The 21,581-nt window shown below is 37.0% G+C and overlaps 3 protein-coding genes and 1 long non-coding RNA gene across 5 annotated transcripts in view; 2 read left to right on the top strand and 2 right to left on the bottom strand.

The window, feature by feature from the left end:
* Positions 1–1,925, bottom strand: part of Surf4 (Surfeit locus protein 4) — a 5,018-nt gene extending 3,093 nt beyond the window's left edge. Inside the window, exon 1 of the mRNA XM_017619412.1 lies at positions 1,875–1,925. Coding sequence (XP_017474901.1) covers positions 1,875–1,925 — 51 coding nt within the window. The remainder of the gene's footprint in view (positions 1–1,874) is intronic.
* Positions 1,926–6,029: 4,104 nt separating this feature from the next.
* On the top strand, positions 6,030–11,965 carry LOC108365401 (RNA-binding protein 1-like). Of its 2 annotated transcripts, none has more exons than XM_017619411.1 (4): positions 6,030–6,179; positions 6,359–6,617; positions 6,710–6,835; positions 11,406–11,965. In XM_017619411.1, exons 2-4 carry the CDS (start codon positions 6,409–6,411, stop codon positions 11,491–11,493), a joined length of 423 nt encoding a protein of 140 aa, XP_017474900.1. In that variant the 5' UTR covers positions 6,030–6,179; positions 6,359–6,408; the 3' UTR covers positions 11,494–11,965. The 2 variants fall into 2 exon arrangements, with proteins under 2 accessions (XP_017474900.1, XP_017474899.1); XM_017619410.1 differs by lacking the exon at positions 11,406–11,965 and adding an exon at positions 7,283–8,533.
* On the top strand, positions 9,764–10,673 carry LOC108365402 (uncharacterized). The gene is made up of 2 exons (XR_001847925.1): positions 9,764–9,872; positions 10,049–10,673. It is a non-coding gene; the product is annotated as an uncharacterized LOC108365402 (long non-coding RNA).
* A 97-nt stretch (positions 11,966–12,062) lies between the features above and the next one.
* On the bottom strand, positions 12,063–16,872 carry LOC108365400 (band 7 protein AGAP004871-like). The gene is made up of 3 exons (XM_017619408.1): positions 16,331–16,872; positions 16,091–16,256; positions 12,063–12,381 (listed from the first exon to the last, which is right to left on the bottom strand). The coding sequence occupies exons 1-3, from the start codon at positions 16,831–16,833 to the stop codon at positions 12,226–12,228; spliced, it is 825 nt and encodes a 274-aa protein (XP_017474897.1). The 5' UTR covers positions 16,834–16,872; the 3' UTR covers positions 12,063–12,225.
* Between the last annotated feature and the right edge of the window lie 4,709 nt (positions 16,873–21,581).

The raw sequence follows: 21,581 nt of genomic DNA, 5'->3' as shown, positions 1-21,581 counted from the left end.
TCGATTTTGCTTTCGATATTTTTTCGATTTTGATATCAATATTTTCATCGATTTCTTTATCGATGTTTTTATCGATTTTGCTACCGATATTATTATCGCTTTTGTTATCGATATTTTTTGCTTAGTGTGTGCTTTTGTTTTTTTACTTGGATATGCTCTTAACCATACCACGTATTCTACGTTTAAATTTAGCGGCTGTATCTCCGATACAGCCTGCAGGCCAAGACGAAGGCGCTGGGCTGTTCCTTTTTTTTTGGGTAAATTCAAAGCTTTTAACGCGTGTTTTGAGTTTTAAGAGATGCATGAGCTTGAAGAGGTTAAAGTTTTTCTAGGCATAGCAGTGAACTGTTATTTTCATACTCCTACATATATTTACAGCCATAACTGGGCGGGCATGTCGCTGTGGTTAAAAGAAAAAACAATGTGGCATTTTAAACGTGGCTTATTACCAACTTCAAACTTTTGAAAAACTAAAATACATAAATGTGGTAAAAGAGAGAAAAGCAAGCTGATGAACACAGTAACTCCACAAATTTTTTGTTCGTGTACTATGTAATATACGTACATTTGATTTGATAATCCGAAATGGAAAGCAAAAGTTAAATACATACATATGTATGTATCTACACACATGCGTTATTATGTATGTAGTGTGTTTATTTAATATTTGCTTACCGACGAAGTGTGGAGAAAGCGTAAATTACATATTTATATATGTACATATGTGTATTATGTTATTCTGGACCTGTTCGTAGATATATAAGTAGGTACATATGGCTATTAGCAACGGAAACGGATGAAATATTTCTCCTCCACTTTGCACGAAGTGCATTTGTTGTTGTTGCTCGAAAAATAACGTGATTTTAATTTCACTTTCTAAGGTTAACAGTTAGAGTAATAATAAAATAAAAATAAAAAATTATAACAAAGTACTTTTAGTTGCAAGTACCTACATAGCTCCCACAATTTACAAGACCTTGAAATTTTAAATTAAGAGTTCTCTGAGAAACCCCAATATTAGGATTGCTCGTGCTACTTTGGAATTTTAAGAGACGTCGAATTTGTGGCCTGAACAAGTTAAACTGCAACAAGTGTTAATAATGACATAATAAGAAACACACTGCACAAGTCTCCAAACGTGTATTAATTAAACATTTTTTTAATTTTTGGTATTATATACTAAAAATGATCATAGCAAAACCAAATTTTGTTGCAAAACAGCACAGCCAATATTCCCATATGATTGACATGAGCCTTTTGTGTTTTCACACAAACAGAGAATTTTGAGTTAATAGACTTTTGAAGAATGTCTGCGTCATGATTGCATATGATTAGTCTGAATATCTACTTGGTCAATGCAGAAAATACAACCAAATACTTGATCAGATGCATAAAATTAGCATAAATTTTACTTTTTAAACACTAGGTGCTCGTAATAAAACGTTGGTACCTAATCTAATGACATGACTTAACGTGGAATCCTTGCTGATCATAACATTCCGCGAAAAAGGCTAATTGGTCAAGCCACTATCTCATATAAAAGCAACTATCATATAAATTAAAATCAGCATTATTAAACACACTAACAAAAAACAAAACTGAAGCAACAACAAACCCAATTTACTGATACGAATGGATGACGTTGACAGTTTTTTCTAATCTACCGTGCGGCCAGTCAGTCAATGCCGCTGCCCTCATCTCTTTGCTTTCGCAAATAGTTCGCTAATAACTGCGATGGAAGACATTTTATCCGTTACGCTGGTGGACACTTTATATTAATAGTTTCACATCACAATAACTTTTTGCCCTTTATCTAGATATCTTATAACAACTTGACCCATCGCTGTAGGTTGCAAACTTTTTGACCATTTTACCTGATCCGCCACATCCTCCGTTTTCGAAATGTACTCGTTGGGGATATTCATCTTTGTTTGTGTGTATAATTTTCGCTGCCTTTCCGGAACCTTGGCTCAATAGAACAAATCCTTATACTACGGCTTAATATCAAAAGCCCTGCCTTATTTTATAATATCGTACTACTTTTTTATATTTAAATTAAAGAAATGTTAACAAAATCTCAAGAAACACGAACCACTTAATACACGAACTACGAAAACGAGACAAATGTTGAAAGAGAACACGTCGCTGCTGATAGTGTTGCATTTGATGTATTTGAGTAGTGTTGAAAACGATAGTTGTTAATATTTTTTTTTTATTTTTTAGAAAAATTCAGAAACATTTATGAAATGGTTTACTATATTTTTGAAAAAATTATTTCCAGGTAATAGTGGAGAAAATTGTTTGAACAATTTTAGCAATCGGCGTTAGCTCACAGCCCCACAATACATTAGGGGTCTTCACACCGAGCTTGGTGCTCGGTAGCTGTATATTCGTTGATTTTCCCCATGTATGTATGTACATTGTTTGTTTAAAATTACTTTATTATCGGTTTCTAGAATTATCGTGGTGACAAGCTTAATATTTTTTGGTAGTTGGGAGACTGCAATCAGCTTTTCGATATTTATTAAATCCTCGCGCTACCGAAAGACATAACGCATATGACTGGCCGTTTCGAACAAATAAAATTTATTGCTGTCCAGCTGTTGTTGTAGCGGCACTACTAAGCCCCGCCTAATTCGGTTCATCCTTCAATCATTGCCGTCAAGCTCAACTAACTGTAGGCCCAGGAAACGCGCTATTTCAACAGGGTCGGATCAAAGTGAGAGGGGTGTCAGCTGAGTAGGGTTGCGCTGGTGGTTGGTGTCGTGCGGAAAGACTACACATGCCGGACACTTATCGGGGATTTTGGGGTCGAGTCTGGACAAATAGCTGTTGGGGCGACTACAGTATCCAGGTCGTAACTCACCCAGGGTATCGCGGGTCTCTCTTGGTAGTTGAAGCTTCGTCACTGCAACAGGTGGTGATTGGGCTCCGATCACGGCATTCATAGGCCGGGAGTCGTGGTAGGTGGTGACCGACTCCCTATGAATGTCGTTGATCGCTCGTAGGTTCGTCTCCACAATCCGGACACTCATTGGGGATATTGGGGTCGAGTCTGCGCTGTAGCTGTTGAGGTGGCTACTGTAATCAGACCGTAACTGAGCCAGAGTAACGCCGGGCTCTCAGATATTGATTGGGCTTGTTGCGGCTCTGTACTTTGTTGACACCTGCGGTTATGTGCGTGGAGAAGGAAAGCAGGCTAGCAAAGGTGACCGCTAAAAATTTCGGGTTGTTTACTGTCGGTGTTGGTGTGCCATCGACGTGATTGTGTGCGTGGAGAAGGAGAGTAGGCTATCAAAGTTGACCCCTAAAATTTTCGGGTTGTTTACTGTCGGTGTTGGTGTGCCATCGACGTGAATGCCTAATTCTAGCCTGATCTCCTTCCTCCAGGTGGTGAAGAGGATCGCCGTTGATTTCGCTGGGGAGAGTGTTAGGCTCCTTGCGGTGAAGAAGCGAGAAAGGCTGGAGAGATAGCCTTTTGCTTTGGGGAGAGGCCATTAATTTCATTCCCAGACGACAATATCGAGCAGTCGTCAGCGTATAAGATCAGAAAAAACTCCCTCGGGTGGCTGGGGGAGCTTCGAGATGTATAAGTTAAACAGTAGCGTGGGCAGAAAATCCGCTTTTTAAGAATTTTGATTGGTAATAGCAAAAATATGGATCATTATGCTCTAAAAAATATCTGTGTGAAGTGTGAAAATTTTTGGTCAATATCCTAGGTTCGCCCAAGTCCATCAAAGTTCAAGTACTTAAACAAATTTTTTCCTTACCTTCTCTTCAAAAAAGGTCCATATACCAAAAAAATGTATTAATCAATTTATTTATTAATTTTTATTTTTTGAGCATATTAAACTTTGATGGACTTGGGCGAGCCTAGGATATTGACCAAAAAATTCCAAATTTCACACAGGTTTTTTTTTTTAAAGCATAATGATTCATATTTTTGCTATTACCAATCAAAATCCTAAAATGGCGGATTTCGGCCCACGCTATTAAACAGTAAGTGAGAGAGTATACCCCCTTGTGGAATCCCTTGACAAAGAGTGTTGCCCGAGCACGAGCAACTCGGTGCCCTTCCCTCTTCCTTGTCACTCCCTCTCCTACAAGTAACGAGTTGCCGCGACAAAAGTTTCTCTGTCTGAACCTAGACTTATGATACTACTTCCAAGTAAAAGTGAAAGTACATAACGTGAACATGGCGGCCAGAAAATCTAAAGATTTTTAGGGAATTCGCTTAAACTCGTAAAGTCTTAAACTGTGTAAAACTTGTGAGTTTACGAGTCTTTTATGGGAACGCCCCCTTTGTGAAAAGGTGTAAATAATTGCGTAAAGTCAAGAATGATAGAATACAAGATTGCGCATTTCTGCGGGTAATGACGTCACGTTCGCAACGAATAGAGGAGATGGAGGAGACAAAAAAGCCGGCGACCACCAGTTGTAAACAAATCGTGGTTGTGTTCATCTACTTTTTGAACAGAAAATTGAAAATCGAAGAAAAATTTAATATTACGCCCAGAAACAGCGAAATAAAGAAGAATAATGAAACACCAAGCTAGTAAAAATTAGTAACGCGAGTTCTTAGCAAATTGTTTATGCATTTTTCTATAGTTAAAAATGCTCATTCCTACGAGAACAAACTTATCGCAGACAATTTTATGGTGACGTCACACGAACAGTTGATTCTGAACCAAAGTAGCGGTACTGCTGAATGCGCCACCTCTGTCTTTCTACATCGTGGCGTAAAGTGACTGTTTGACAAATCACACAGAATTTGTGAAGCAATTTTTGTTTCGTAATATTTTCCATAACATCGCGCCATCTTGTCTCTATCATGCTTGGCTAAAATACAATCAAAAATGCCAAAAACTAGCAAAAACCCTAAATCATTACAGCTTGTGGATGAAATTCATTCATTTTAATCGTTTATTTTTATTATTTTACCATACATTTTAGTATACAAATGTCGGCCCTCGGCAACACTAAAGTGTACGAGGTCGTTTGCGCATCAAATTTGCCTCGTAATTTTACGAGGGCCTCGTAAATAGAGCTCCATAAAAATTTTTACAGTTCTTTTACGAGGCTCGTAAATTTACGAGCTTTTCGAGGTTTTCGAGGCTTTTACGAGTTTAAGGGAAGACCCCTTTTGATTTTTGTTCAAATTTCCCCAAAAGGACCCTGTCACACGGTATCGCGATCCAAATTGATGGATTGATGAATCGCGCACGAATGCTACATGTTCAATATTTATCGCGTCAGTATTTACATAATTTTTGTGCTGACGCAAGAAAATATTTTTATTTTGTGCGTATAATTTACAGATAATGCATTCCACAATCATTTTAAAATTTCCAATGTTAATTAAAATTATTTATTTTGGAACGAATTTCCGTCATCCCTTGTCAAGTTTGGTTTGCAGACAAACCGGTTTCGGCGTTTCGAGAACGAAAAATGACACTGAAGATGGCACAACGCCGAAACCGGTTTGTCTGCAAACCAAACTTGACAAGGGATGACGGAAATTCGTTCCAAAATAAATTAATTAAAATTGTTTGAATTTCTTTTGAAAGGTTTTAAGCACCGAGAACAAAGGCAGAGCGAATACGTTTTCGATGTTTGCATTATGAGAGTAAAAGATGAACTGACGAAATGTATGAATTGCGTTTTGAAAGTGCTACGCGTTCATTATTTATTTACGGTATTGCGATCTGCCATTCAGATTTTAAAATTTCATCAATACTGCATGCTACACCGTCAATGAATATCGCGATACTTGTATCACGTCAATAAATACTGACCGTGTGGCAGGGCCCTTAAAGGAAAATTTCGACATGTTTCCCAAACCGCTTGTGTGGTGTTGGTGTATTTGCCTCTTTAAATTCGTGTATACACAATGTGAGCGTTCGGAAAAGACAACGAAAAGTGGAAGCGAAATCGACTGGAATGCACTACCGGAAGTATAGGGTGATAAACACTGGTTTCACCCTGTTGCATTTGGTCCCAACCCATATATTAGAGTTCCAGTCCATTTTCGATTATTCTTTTCTTGTGCTTGTGGAGAGTAGGTGGACGTGTACGTGTTTGCGTTTTATTAAGAAAATTTAATTTGAAGCATATTTTAATTGCATAACTTAGTAGCAAAAACATTGAAAAGGCAATTTTTGCATTGAACATAGAGGAAGGTAAGTTCTTGATGCAAAATATATCCTATTTTTAAGTTTTAAAGCCTTTGAAATGGTACTAATTATATGCAAGTCGTGCACTTCATGTCCGCCATTTTGTTTTTTCTGTACATGGAGAAAATTCCACGCCTTCATTTTATTTGGTGAAAAAATTGGTTATGCATATCTTTTATTTCTAGTATTTTCGTTAAATATCGGATTAGAGTCACATAAATATCATATATCAAATATGCCGCGCTATCGAGAGTGGGACTTGGCATGCAAAGTATACGTTGGTAATTTAGGTTCATCTGCTTCAAAATATGAAATTGAAAATGCCTTTAGCAAATATGGCCCGCTGAGAAATGTCTGGGTAGCGAGAAACCCACCTGGATTTGCTTTTGTTGAATTCGAAGATCGCCGCGATGCGGAGGATGCAACTCGAGGTTTGGATGGAACGTAAGTAGTCATATAAAAATAGGACACACCCATTTTATTTCAATTTATGGTATTACAATTAATGATTATGCATGTACATATATATGTTGCAGACGGTGCTGTGGTACTCGTATCCGTGTGGAAATGTCGTCGGGTCGGTCACGACGTGATGATAGACGCCGAGGTGGCGGTGGTGGTGGCGGAAGCACCAGCGGAGGTCGCGGTGGTGGACGCTATAGGTAAGTACAAGACCGCAAAAAATTTGCTGCGCAAAGTTATGGCTTTATTGATTTATATGGTGGCAAGCAATATTGGGAAAGTGCCTTGAGCGAGCCAAAATTTTCTTATGGAGGTTTAGTATGTACTAGTAGAAAGGCGTAATTTAATGATTGTTAGAAAATCTCTTGCAATGTGGTCGTAAAAAATGTCATTTATGTATGTATATGTAGTTGGTTACATGTATTGAAACGGATTGCGTATGATCATTTTTCTTATTCATTAACCAAATTGACTGATAATCCAGGAACGTGGAAAAAATTTACATTTACAGGCCTTCAAAGCCAAATAGTAGGGTACCATTTAGGGATATTCTGTATTACACATATTTTACGTGTTTTTTATCTAGTTTTTTTTGTTAAGGATATTGAAAGAGATTTTAAATCTAGTTTACGATAATCATTTTGCAGGATAAAGTCTACTGCTACTACTACTTCTACTAGAACTTCTACCTCCTCTTCCTTCAACAAAAACTACAAAAACAACATCTTCACGTATCACAACTTATGCTCCTTCTCCACAAATCTCACCACGACAAGCAACAACAAGCTCAACTTAATATCGTTCAGCGACAACAATCTTGATAATAGAAACAATTTTATCAGCCAGCTATTTTTTTACAAAGATCAACAAAATTTCGACAACAACAATTTTAGTTCAAGCGATTACCATTATTTTCAACATCACCAAAAACAACAACAAGAACCGCCACAACACAAAAATTGCATCAGTAAAATTAAAATCATTATTTTTGTTATCAACACCGACACCTTGAACACCACCAACACCAACGTCACTACAATTTTGCACCTAAAATTTGCTCTCGTTTTCGCTGTAGTAATTGTCATCAACACCTATCTAACAATTGTTGTTGTCGTAATAGAAAACTGTGACAGTTGTCCTGATGTTAAGTGCAGTAAAAGATCAACAATCATTAGAACAGCAACTACTAGTACAATAACTACTGCTACTACTACTACTACTTCAGCTGCAACTGCTTCTACAGTCACTGCAACTATTGCTACTAGAAGAATTAGTGCAACTAGTAAAAGTGTGCTTGGGCAGCAGGCGCAGGATCAGCATCAGCGGCAAAAGCTAAAGCATTTACAACAGCCATCATCATTAATACCACCAATACCACCTTAACAACTTGAAATACTACCACTTCCTTCTCCTTTGTATATGCAACTGACTGTGATATGAGCCCACAACACTACTACCTACAGCACAACAAATACCATCACCAACAACATCAACATCGACTTGACAATAAATGCACGCTCATGAGATAACTGATTAGATAAGCTGATCAATGTGCTTGGTCGGTAATGTATGTATGTTTGTAGTCACTATCAGCCCGGGAGATGGTCCTAAGAAGAGGGTGACTTATGTGTACCTTGTAATTTCTTATGCCCGCAGAACTTTTATTTTATAACATTTTCCGTAATTGCCTATTGAATACGCATCTTATTCATCACTTTTGACTTGAAAGGTGGTCGACGATTCACGATGAAATTTGACTAAGAACCTATTTAACTTAACTAAAATGAACATTTTACTGACGGTACATTGGGTCGACAAGACGTACAGATTGTACAAACAAATTTTCAGCCACGCCACCGAAGTAATGTTGGTTTTTATTTATTTATTTTTTTGAAATTGCAAAAAAAAAAAAAAAAAAAATTGAAACGCCATTAATTCGGTTGAGTGAATACCAATTTATACTTATACACATACTAACTTTGAGATGGTCGACGGGACTGTTGAAGAAGAGAAAACATCGCGAATAACNTTTCAGCCACGCCACCGAAGTAATGTTGGTTTTTATTTATTTATTTTTTTTTGAAATTACAAACTTATACACATACTAACTTTGAGATGGTCGACGGGACTGTTGAAGAAGAGATAACATCGCGAATATGATTTATTTATTATACATTATAAATGTGCATGACAGTTGTGAGCGTGATGATTCTTCAATCAATCCACACCTAATCGCCGTTTTCAACTTTATATGATATGAATTTATTTCACTAATCCTGCAGTCGTCACTACTGCAAATGTATATCTCCAACATGAGTTCGGGCTATATTTCAACATCAGAAATGAGTATAATTTAGTATAAACCTGAATCAACGAGACGAGTTTCGAGTATGTTGAGAATCGGTCCACTTCTTATATAGGAGGTAAGGGTGGGTGTGCCATCATGTACATCGTTTTTGACATGAGAATGTGCAAGCGCCGTTTAAGTGCATCAAGAACGAATGAATACGAGTGCTGCAATTTCAAGTAAGAATAACTTCTTTCAATATTAGATACATACTGCATAGTTCTCTTTGTTACTAATATCATAATTCTATTGAGGTTATTTCAAGTTGTGTTTAAAACATTTTACGAAGTTAAAATTTGAAATTTTCTTGATAAAATTCTATCCACTAATTGTTAATTCAATTGAATCCGAGCAGGTGAACTCAAAGCAATATCAGCTCGTTAATCACCAATCGCATCTGCAACACCTGTTTCTACTAAATAAGTGAAAACGTGTGCTCTTCTCAGCAACAACTATCTACTTGACATCCGCCTTCTACTATGGTCGTCCTCCTGTGCGGTACACGGGATCGTACTTCATTTGGTTAGAATTGCATCCATTTTGGGTTAGCCGGCCGATCGGTTAAGCCTNACTACTGCAAATGTATATCTCCAACATGAGTTCGGGCTATATTTCAACATCAGAAATGAGTATAATTTAGTATAAACCTGAATCAACGAGACGAGTTTCGAGTATGTTGAGAATCGGTCCACTTNTTTCAACATCAGAAATGAGTATAATTTAGTATAAACCTGAATCAACGAGAGGAGTTTCGAGTATGTTGAGAATCGGTCCACTTATATAGGAGGTAAGGGTGGGTGTGCCATCATGTACATCGTTTTTGACATGAGAATGTGCAAGCGCCGTTTAAGTGCATCAAGAACGAATGAATACGAGTGCTGCAATTTCAAGTAAGAATAACTTCTTTCAATATTAGATACATACTGCATAGTTCTCTTTGTTACTAATATCATAATTCTATTGAGGTTATTTCAACTTGTGTTTAAAACATTTTACGAAGTTAAAATTTGAAATTTTCTTGATAAAATTCTATCCACTAATTGTTAATTCAATTGAATCCGAGCAGGTGAACTCAAAGCAATATCAGCTCGTTAATCACCAATCGCATCTGCAACACCTGTTTCTACTAAATAAGTGAAAACGTGTGCTCTTCTCAGCAACAACTATCTACTTGACATCCGCCTTCTACTATGGTCCTCCTCCTGTGCGGTACACGGGATCGTACTTCATTTGGTTAGAATTGCATCCATTTTGGGTTAGCCGGCCGATCGGTTAAGCCCGATCATGAGGCCGTTGTACATCATGCTACACAGCGTTCCAACAATCCAGCTTCACTCCTGATCTACAAGGTCGTCAGCCTAAAAACCCGAACCCACATTTCATCAAGGACAACAGCAACTCTACCTCTCCGCTGATGTACAAAAACGAGTGGCAATCCAAATCAAGGCTTTTATATCTACTTTACCATCCCTGTCATATCCGCTATGCGCAACGACCGCTTCTGAGCATCATTGTCACTGACGACCGTCAAGTTTGCATACAAGATTGTTTTGTCAATAGTTGATTTGCAATTTTCATGATCTCCTCTCATTTTCATTCGAAGTAGTCATCATAGATCAGTTGAATATCGAACCTATTTCATTATCACCAAATCGCCACAACCACTACTACTACTGCAACACCTCAACAAATCAGTCAGAACCAATAAGTGAACAACTAAATTGGCAACATTTATTCGTGGTAGGAATTTCACAGTCAATCAACAGTAATTCTCTCTGCCCCAGAAATTCTGCAATCAGTCGACAACATAAGAGCGGCTCGTCATTTTCCGGCTCAACAAAGCAGCATTCAGAACTTTTAATTGCATTAGCATAATATTGAAAATACAAAGAAAAATGCAACTTCATCGTTTTCGGGGTTGAATTTATGGCCAACAGACCGTAAGAAAAGACAAACAGTTTCACCATAAAGGTCGTTGAAGTTGAAGCAACTACTGTGGTGCTACTGGTTGGATTAATGTGAAACAATAATTCGAGCGAGCAGTGTGGCTAGAAATTATTGCAAAATAATATGCAAGTCACTCTCAAACTGTTGTAGTGGTATGAGTGTGGCAATTATTTTTGTTTTAATATTTTGCAATAAATTGTATTTCCTGCCCCGCCAGAATTACTTGTTTGAACAATAGCCAAAGATTGGTCAACGCTTTTCCTATACATCGTCCTATACATAATGCAAATTTGCCTTTCCTGAAATCCTGTCGGCAACGATGAACATCATAATTCTCATCGAAACTATTAAAAAAAAAAGCTTACAAAATAAGCCCATCTAAAGTGTGGATTTTGTGATTATGTGCTTCCTTATAAATTATTCCATTCGACATTTAAATAAACTTATTTTTCTTTTTATATAACAATTTCTTACAGATCTCGCTCTCCACGTCGCACACGCAGCCGTTCCCGCAGTTTTTCGAGAGACAGGCGCAGCCGATCGGACTCCCGTGATCGTCATTAGATATAGAATTTTTAAATTTCTCAAAGTGAATTCCCAAAAAGAATCTATTTTCTTTACCCAATATCTACATTTTATTATCACATAGAAAGAGAGAACTTATCATAAAGTAAGTTTTAGATTTTGAGAGTTAAGAAGTATAAGTGAGAAGATCCGGTTGCAGCATGATAGAATGGAAGTTTTGTTTGCGGCAAATAAATGCAAATATTTGCATAGTTTTGAATTTCTTAGTTATATAAATGACGTGAACAGAACCACCACCACATCGGATCACTAAACATACAATCTAGAAATCCACCAACATACTTTTTCTCAAAAATGCACCAATCTAAGGTAAATTCTTTAATTTTTGTTCTAGCAATTTACCAAATTGTACGTACGTTTGTGAATAATTATGGAAACCCATATTTTTAAGTCTTGCTAATCTTAAAAGTACAATAAAATAAAGATAGACATATAAAATAAAAGTAAAAAATACACTTCTTTAAATATGCCTTATTTAGGGTCCATGAACTCATATAAAAGCGTTGGAAATATATTTACGTAGTTTCTTTTTTATTCTCCTATTATTTATTGATTTCCTAATTTTATTTAATAAGTTTTTGCAAAATTCTTCTGCACCATGCACAGTGTTATGGCTCATGGTATATTATTCGTTTGGGAAGTAGGTCTACCGCTGCTGTAGGCGATTTCACAACGACTAAGAGCATTAAGATACTCTCCTAGCAGTGATCGTCACTGGTGGTTACCTCCTTGCGCGGCATGAAGTCTACAGGTGTGCGTCGCTGTGCAGTGTCCCAGAAATGGTGTCAACAATTCCATTGGCAGGGGAAATATTATAGTGGAATTCTTCTCGGCTGAAATGCTGCTAAGCGTTTGTAGATATCGCAGCTGGAATGACATAAAAAATATGCATTTATGGGAAATATAACGCTATTCTTGATTTTGAAATGATAATAGTAACGATATAGGGACATTCGTAACATATAGATTTGTTCGCGAAACACCCATACCATACCTGATGCGGTCGCGTCGAAAATACCTTGTGTTCAGAAATGCATCAAGCCAAAGCATCAGTCTCTTGTTTTTTTCTAAACTATAATTGATGGAAATGTCCAATATGCGCAACCATGATCAAATGCCGAATTGGAACTTAGTTGCGCAAATTAGGTCTTTCCATCTATTATAGTTTAGAAAAAAGAGGCTGATGCTTTGGGCAGATGCATTTCAGAAAACAGCCTAGGTTCCATTTTCGTGGAATTGTTAAAATGCTGGGTGTGTTCGAGCTACAAACGTACGTAAGAATTACCGCAATAATGCAATCTTGTTGCTTGATGATTTGCTACTGATGCTCAACTGAAGTTCTTCTGAAATGCTACAAAAGTTGCGCAGTACAAATTTGATGTCGATTTTGATTTTCCAGTAACGAGCAACTGATTGTCGAAATTTTGTTCCTTGGATTGCTTGATGTACGCAGAGTCGCCCACATTTTTGCGTGGAACGTGATGCTCATTAGTAACATGTACATGCGAAGAGGTGTTGGCTGGTGTGAGGACCTAGCTCGTATACTGGGCAGGTCTTTGAAATTTACGCTTTCATCCGAGAGAAATAGCCGTTGAATCAGTGGCACCACCTGTAACGAAGCTGGGTTCGGGTGGTTTTTGTGGGTCTGTCCTGACAGCATCGCAATTGGCATTGTTGGGCGCCGCTTTATATCATTACTAATTGAACAGAATGGACTTGGTCGAGTTGCATTCACAACCGCACTGTTACACGAATAATTGAAGTATCACGTCTGGTGTGAATTACTTACAACGTTCTGCAAATTTTCATCAGTGGTGTAGTATTGCCGCATTTATTACGTTCCTCGAACAGCCCCAATGTCTACATCCAGTACTATGTCCGCTCTCCAGTCTGTGGCGGATCACGCAGAAGCAGAGCGTTGCACAGTGGTCTGAATGGATTTCGCCGACCTAAACGGGGTTAGATCGCCGAAACAACAGCCCTTGGTCGGGTAAAACCCGAGTCATTCCGGTACGTAGAACCGGCTGTCGTAGAACCCCTGTCCCTATGGACAGCCCCTGTGGAAGTAGCACACTTCCTGGGACTCCCCCTAGCTGAAATTGACGACAACGTTGATGGATGAACCGCCCCGAACGGGACTTAGTAGCCGCTACAACAACAACAACAACACTGGTCTGAATAGATAATCTAGCTGGACAAAACTATTTCAATAGATTGGCGTTTATGAATTTATACCCCACTTTGTATCTACTAGTTAATGGGGCCACTGATTACAAATATTCAGTGAGGTTTCAAAAATCCAATATGGAGGACAAATTTTAAAAAATTTATTGAATTCGCTCTAAACTTGTTACTTGGGGGTTTATGAAAAGTGAAAATAATTTTATGGGTGTCGCAAAAGCGCGTCAAAAGAGTTTATTTTAACTTATGGTCAACACTTCACAGAATTGGATTTTATGAATCGAAACTCAGCGGAACTATGCTGTGAAATCATTTAAACTTTTAAATCGTGAAATATCCACAAGTTGATTTAAGTCTGTTTTGTTTTATTTGGTAGTGGGGCTTATATTTTTTCAATCTACAATCATTACAAAAAAAAAGTGATTTCACACAGCAAGGTGCTAGTACCTGAATGAGAAACTGAGAATGCGGAGGTAATGGTAATTCAATTCTGAAATAGCCTCCAGCCGGATCCCGATCATTGCCCACGGAAACACAGCACATGTTCGAAGCAATCGAGCCAGTGTTGCCACTTTGAAAATTGTTAACAAAATTGGTAGAATGACAGCCGTATTCTAACAAAGTCACAAACTTGAGCTCATCACTGCTGTGATTTCTACTGCGCCTCAAAGCTTGCCGCTGCAAAAAGTATGCCGCTACAATACAAATTTTTAAATTTTTGTGTATTTTTCAGCACTCAAAATCGAATTTTTTGTGACACATTTCTCGGCGCACTTGAAATCACAGCAGTGATGAGCTAAGTTTTGTGACTCTGTTAGAATAGAGGGGTAAATTTGGGTTGGTATAAGGTAAATTTTTTCTCATTTTGAACTGGCAAGCTTTGTACGGAAATCTATTTAACCAAAGTTATCACTTTATCAAATGATTTTGGTGGATAAATGTATAAATATCAGCAAAATTCACCCCTGACAGGTTGCCAGGTGGTCGCTTTTGTTACGAAAACATAAAAAGCAAATGAACACACTGGACGAGGTAAGAATGAAACGTAACTATTCATAATATAAGTTAAATATAAACAATTTTATGCAATTATTTACCGAGAGGCGTTCATGAAAGAATGCGGATAAACAGATAGATTTAAGCAATTAATCTCTATATAACTTTACATGAAGACCCACCCCTATTGTGTAATGCACATAGAGAATCTAAGTATTTGTTCATGCAATTATTTTCATCATAATTTAGTACGATTATCTACATATTTCGGGATGGCCCGTGCATGGTAACTTCAACAAAATGTTTGTTTGTTTCAACCACTTTTCGACAGAAAATTTTAAGCCTCGTGACGGATGTGCCCAATCTAAGCGAAACGCAGCAACGGCAGCAGTAGAGCGAGTAGTTTATCTGTCTAGTTCTCTAGGAACTAGGAAATTTTTTTACCTCCGTCTTCATGACTGTTCATATTTCCACTAAAGAGGATCCAAATTAAAGCAACAACCTAATATCTACATTTCTTAAAAGACCAGATATAATAATAATTCATGTAATGCTAAATTTTTTTGCAGTAAGGTATTTAAATCAATACACACTTATTAACTGCTCTGCTAATTCGATGAAATAAGTAAATTCACCTTTCGTATTATTATTTTTAAAGTGTTTAAAAAAATTCCTTAAAAAATATTAAAATTTCCAAAACAATAATTTGTTGGGGTGGCAGTGCTACTTGAGAAATTTACGAAAAGTAAAAAAGAAATTTATTTCATAAGCACATTTTATCAGGGACATAACAGTTATGTCTTATCGGAAAAACGTTGTTCCATAACAGTTATAAGATGAGAAATATTTTTTAGTTCGCCGATAAGAGTTATTTATAACCCAACGTTTATTTTTTACGTTGCTTGAAAACAGTTATTACCCAACGTTTATTTGTATGTTGTCTGATAACAGTTATTTCACTAACAGGCCCAGGGTCTTTTTCTCAGCTCCCAGGTTCTGCCGGCTGTCGACTGTTTTCTGGTACGCAGTTTATTTCATGCGGCGGTGGTATGCGCCGAGAAGGAGAAAAGGCTTTCGAACGTGACTCCCAATAACTTGGAAGGATTCACGCTCGGTATTTTTGCGAAGTCAACATACAGGTCCAGTTCTAGCCTAACCTCGGTCCACAGTAAAACTGCGGATGTTTCTGGCAGTGACGATTGGAAAGACCGTTAGGGATGGATGCATAACCTACTAAGTTAACTCCGGGCATCATGCCTTCGACAGGTCAATCGGGACTAGAACCATCCAATTACAAAGTAATCGTTGGTTCAGATGAGGGGGTAGGCTAGGCTTTATTTCCAGAATACGGAACCAAAGCTGTTTTAAAACACTATAAAGCATCCTATTCTCTACTTACCTGTAATGCTGATGGGCTCGCAGAAATAATCTCTGAAGCTTCCTTCAATGCCCGCGATGACTTCATTTCACCTTCAGCCGCGATCACTTTTGCGCGCGCCTCCCGAGCTGCCTCGGCTTCGGCTGCCATGGCGCGCTGTAAAGCGGTTGGTAGAGATACGTCCTTGCTGAAGGAAAAAAATATACAAAAAAAAAACGACGTATGTAATTTTGATCTCTAGAGCTAACCACAAAAAATTACATTTCTACACGTTCGACTTTCACTCCCCACGGATCGGTTGCTTCATCAAGCGAAACTTGCATTGTATGCGAAATAGTTTCGCGCTCCGTCAACAGTTCGGACAAATTTCGGGTACCTAGCACATTGCGCAGTGTGGTGGCAGCTAGCAAACGCGTTGAGTGGCTATAATTGGACACTTGTATTACAGCTTTGAGAGGATCGCTGATGCGATAATAAACCACTGCATCCACAGTCACAGTAACCGAATCCTTGGATAACACTTCTTGTGGTGGCACATCAAACGAAACTGTACGAAGATCCACTTTGCAATAGTCATCTACGCAGGGTAGCACGAAGAAGACGCCAGGACCACGAGCGCCACCACTGCGTAGCCGACCCATGCGAAAGATTACGGCACGCTCATATTCAGAGACAACTTTGAAGCACACAAATACGGAGATGGGAAAGGTGAGTACCATAACAATGATGGAAATCGCTGTTGCGATTATTTCAACGCAGCCCATTTCGTCATTCTCTGCTATGGGGGAGAGAAAAGAATTCAGTTTTTTATTTTATTTTTTGTATGTACACTGCCGGAACAAAGTATTGGCACAGCAATTTTTTTTCAATATATGCAACAATTTTCATTCTAATATTTTTCCGCTAATTTCGTATAAAAATATGGTTCATTCTACAACAAAAAACATAATATAATTCCTAAACTTTGTGCAAAACTCGCGAAAATTCAGCAAATTTTCATGAAAATTTTCAACTTTTCAATCAGATATTTCGATTTTTTTTGAGTATGCAGGTTTGTAGGCCAATCAATTTTATTATAATAAAGTGCTAGGAATTACCGTTGATTTTTGGTAATTTTTTTTCGTGCAGTCTTCCATACAATTTTTTTTTTTCGAAAATACTTTATATGGAAAAAATAAAAAAAAATCTCAAAAATCAACGCGATTTTTTGCTAACTCCGAAATTGCATTTTTTTACTAGAATTTAATGCGCTGCAAAACTGCATACTCAAAAAATTCTAAAAAATCTGAAAATTTTGATGAAAATTTGCTGAGTTTTCGCGAGTTTTGCAAAAAGTTTCGGAATTATACTTTTTTGTTTTTTGTTTGAATGAAACATATTTTTATACAAAATTGGCGGAAAAATATTAGAATAAAAATTGTTGCATATATTGAGAAAAATTTGCTGTGCCAATACTTTGTTCCGGAAGTGTATTTAATTCCTATGCATGAGTACGATTTTAATTTTTTTATGTTAGGGATGAATGTTAGTGAACGGTATGGTTGCTGACTAAAAAATTATATTAAATAAAAAAATTTAAATGTGCAGCCAATTAGGCATTTCCATATGTCCATAAGGGTGTAGTATGTATGCGCACACATGTGCACGTACCTACATACATATCGTTAGCTTAATATAGAAATGCACTATCTAACATTTTTATTTCTTCGTAAAGTAATTTTTTAAATTTATTAAAAAGTAAAGTTCTCTAGTTCCAAATTCTATTCGAATACTGTTTTTTAATTAAGGCTGTATGTATATAATAATGCGATTTTTATATTCTATTAGATGGTCAGTGAATAACCTGCCGACTTTTCTACAAATGTGGATTTCAAAATAAAATAAGTTATGGCCTTGCTATATTAAGTAGATAGATAATTTATGAGGTATGCACTGCGACCCAATGATCTGTTGTGCCCTCCACTCTGCACAATACTTCCTCCAAGCCAAGATCCCCCAGGAAGTCCCAAAGCATCTTTGGGGATAAGGAGTGAATGTGCTCTAACTGTGGCCACATGGAGCCTAAACTCCTCTCACGTCTTCAATGAGGATGTGGAGTGGCGTTTCACTGGAGACGTCGCAGAACCGGCAAAGGTCATTCGGTCGTAACCCCAGTTTATACATATGACCTCCCAGTCTGCAGTGTCCTGTAAGAAATCCTGTTAATATTCTCAGCCTCTCCTTTGGGGGGCTAATTAAACTTTTGAATCTACTCTTGTTGTACCCTCCTAGCAGGCTTTTTGCCTGTCGCATACCTAACGAACTCTGCCAGTTCGAGTCCCTCATATTGTACCTCTCCTCCCTGAGCTTTTCCTTAATAGTGTTGGGACCCACTCCCAGGAAGGGCTCAGGGCCAATTGGAGTAATGACTGCCGCCTCTCTAGCGAGACAGTCCGCCGCTTCATTCCCCTCTATTCCCATATGGCCAGGCACCCACGCCAGTTTGACGTTGTTGTGCCTACCAAGGGAGTTGAGCCTCTATGCACTCAAGGACTAGAGACGATTTAATTTCGAAGAATAACAGAGCCTTGAGTGCCGCCTGACTGTCACTAAGAATTACAATTCTCTCATTACGGTATCCTCTATTAATGATGGCCTCCGCACACAAGTAGATGGCTTAGACTTCAGCCTGAAATATGCTCGGATATTTCCCCATCGGGATAGAGATCCTGGACCTAGGTCCGGAGATACCAGACCCTATTCCTTCCGGGGTCTTCGAGCCATCTGTGTACCACTGCAGTGTACTATCCGGAAGGAGTCTCTCAAAGTAGGAGGCACTCCAGGTTGTCTTACTGCTTAACTCAATTTTAAACCTCTTTTCAAACCTTATGGTTCTAAAAATGTAATCCCTCGGAAGCAGGGAAATGACCTTACCTCTTCCATGACCCTCTCTAGTGAAATTGAGCAGAGTTCTTTTGGCCGCCAGTTCTATAGTTATGTACAGGGGCTCGAGTTCAAGGACCACTTCCAGCGCTGTCGTCGGCACGTGCGCATCGCTCCCGTTATGCATACACATGCCAGTCGTAAGTACATAAAAACATAAATATGTATTGCTGTACGTATGAATGTGCATTTTGATCATGAAACTCAAGCAGACTACTAAGAAATGGACAAAATAAAAAATTAATTACTTGAAGATATCGCTAGAATTACTTTATTAATTACGTATTTAGTCTGTACGCCAATATTTACATATGTATGTGTTTTATTTTAGTATGATCGGAATACCTACAACATGTTCACATATGCTAAACACATTCTTAGTTCGTATAATTTTTTTCTATGATCTGCTTATATGTATTTCAATTATTCTTTAATTAAACTAAATTGATTTATGTAGGTACTTATATAGCAATTAAAATAGTATTTACGTCAGTAGAGAATCAAATGCATATTGAAATCGTTTTAATACAAATTCATTCTGTAATTTTTTTATTTTTATTTTTTTTTTAATCACCGGCATTTTCAGCCTCTTAAGAAATTTAAACTCGTTAACTAAATACCAAAGCCAGCAAACATCTTGGTTGTATTAATTCCAGAAAAAGCTTTAAACTTATTTGGCCACTCACAAATATTTTCATAAAACGATAAAGTAAACGCGCCTAAATACTCAGATGTTCAAATTTAATTCCAGTAGAGTTCGCATGCAGGATACGTGCGATTACAGATCGTCGAAAGGATGCTGCGTATACAAAAAGGACATTCATCAGGCGAAATAAATGATTTTCGGTAATTTTATTATGCATAAATATTTATGGTGTCGGTTATATAAATTATAACTCCGTTTTACTGTTTATAAAAGTAGCCTTGCATTTTTAGTAAAGTTCATTTTACATGGAAGAAAATGCCTAGTACCGTCAGCCAAAAAAATGATTAAAAATCTGAGCGTCTTGAAATTTTAATTTTTACCTACTTAAATTTAATGGGCATAAAACTGCATACCCAGAATTTTTCTAAAAATTCAGAATAAAAAGTTTAAGAAAGGTTTTGGGTGTAATTGTTAAAGTTTGTTTAATTTTTTAAATTTTTGTACGAAGCTTGAAAAGTGGATTTACATATATGGTGCTGGTTATGTAATGTGCTAGATGTTTATAAAACAAACTATAAACATTAAATCAACAAAAGAAAAAAACCAAAACTGGTCAAAATGTACGACCATATACAGTTTGTGAATTTGAATTTGTATAAAAAAAAGTAATTGTCCAAATTATCTGGGTTTTGGTAATATTTCGAATATTTTCAAATATGCATGTATATGTACTAGAGCTTTCGATTTCTTCTCGCACATTCTCCAGCATTTCGATACCCGGAATATCGAGCAATTCTCGACAGAGTCTGGGGTACTGACATTCTCACAAGATATTTCGAGTAGTTATGAAGACATAGCATAATGAAAGTGTTAAAAACAAAATCAGGAAAATATGTACACCCACTACAATAATGGCGTTTTCTTTTCTCGAAAAAATGTCACCTTCTTATGTGGCAACCTTATCAGAGTGCAGCATTTTAACAGCCCTGGCGCAGGGCAGAATAAATGCAGCATTGGGCCGTATGCATAAAAAATAAGCAGTTGCTTTTACTTAAAATTAGGTATGCAATTAAATTTATTTGAACAAATTGAGTAAAAGGTCTGAAATTTTAAGAAAAAGCATTACGCTTAGGTTTTATGCATACGGCCTTTTATTTCGAGAAAAGAAAATGCTATAAGCCTCCGCTTAGTGTTTTTTTTAATATTTGCAATGTTTTTTTTAAATATTTGCAATGTTTTTTTTTTTAATATTTGCAATGTTTTTCGCAATCAAATTTTTCGTTAATTTTTAATAGAAATATAGTTCATACTGCTTCAAAAGGCATGTAAATTTATGTTTAAAATTTTTAAGAAATTTGGGAAAGTTCGACAAATTTTCACCAAAATGTTTAACTTTTAAGCAAAATTTTTTAGAATTATTTTGACTTTGCAGTTTTGTAGTTCACTCAATTTCAGTATAATAAAGAGCAAATTTTAAATAGCTTTAAGTACGTTGTACTATATTAAATTCGTATTGTCATGAACTTGAATAATTCCATTATTGATGATAATTCCAGAGTTGAATCTAAATTTTTTTATTTCATTTCAGCTGTCAACGCAGTTTTAAAGGATTTTTCCATTTTCAAGTCTTTTAAGGTAGGTGTTATTAATACTGTCTCTTGTACTTTAAACTCATAATTTGGAATCCCTTGTTGATATTGTTACAAGAGTTAAAAAGTATTTGGTTGAAATATAGGGGGCCCAGTTGATTATTGAGACTGCATTAAAAAAACGCCTATACCTCTTGTTTTCAAAATGGCGGCTAACTAACTATCTTTACATGATAAGCAGGGGTGCTTTTTTGTGATATTTATTTTTTCAGATTTAATTTTTTAGATCATAAAAGATTTAAAACGGCCATAAAAACGCAGTCTCCATTATAATGGTTAAAAATGATAAAGAATC

This window comes from Rhagoletis zephyria, unplaced genomic scaffold (genome assembly GCF_001687245.7).
Source record: "Rhagoletis zephyria isolate East Lansing unplaced genomic scaffold, Rhagoletis_zephyria_1.1 Rzeph_scaffold_01862, whole genome shotgun sequence".
Classification (NCBI taxonomy): Eukaryota; Metazoa; Arthropoda; class Insecta; order Diptera; family Tephritidae; genus Rhagoletis; species Rhagoletis zephyria.
This window is presented reverse-complemented; position numbering and strand designations above follow the sequence as displayed.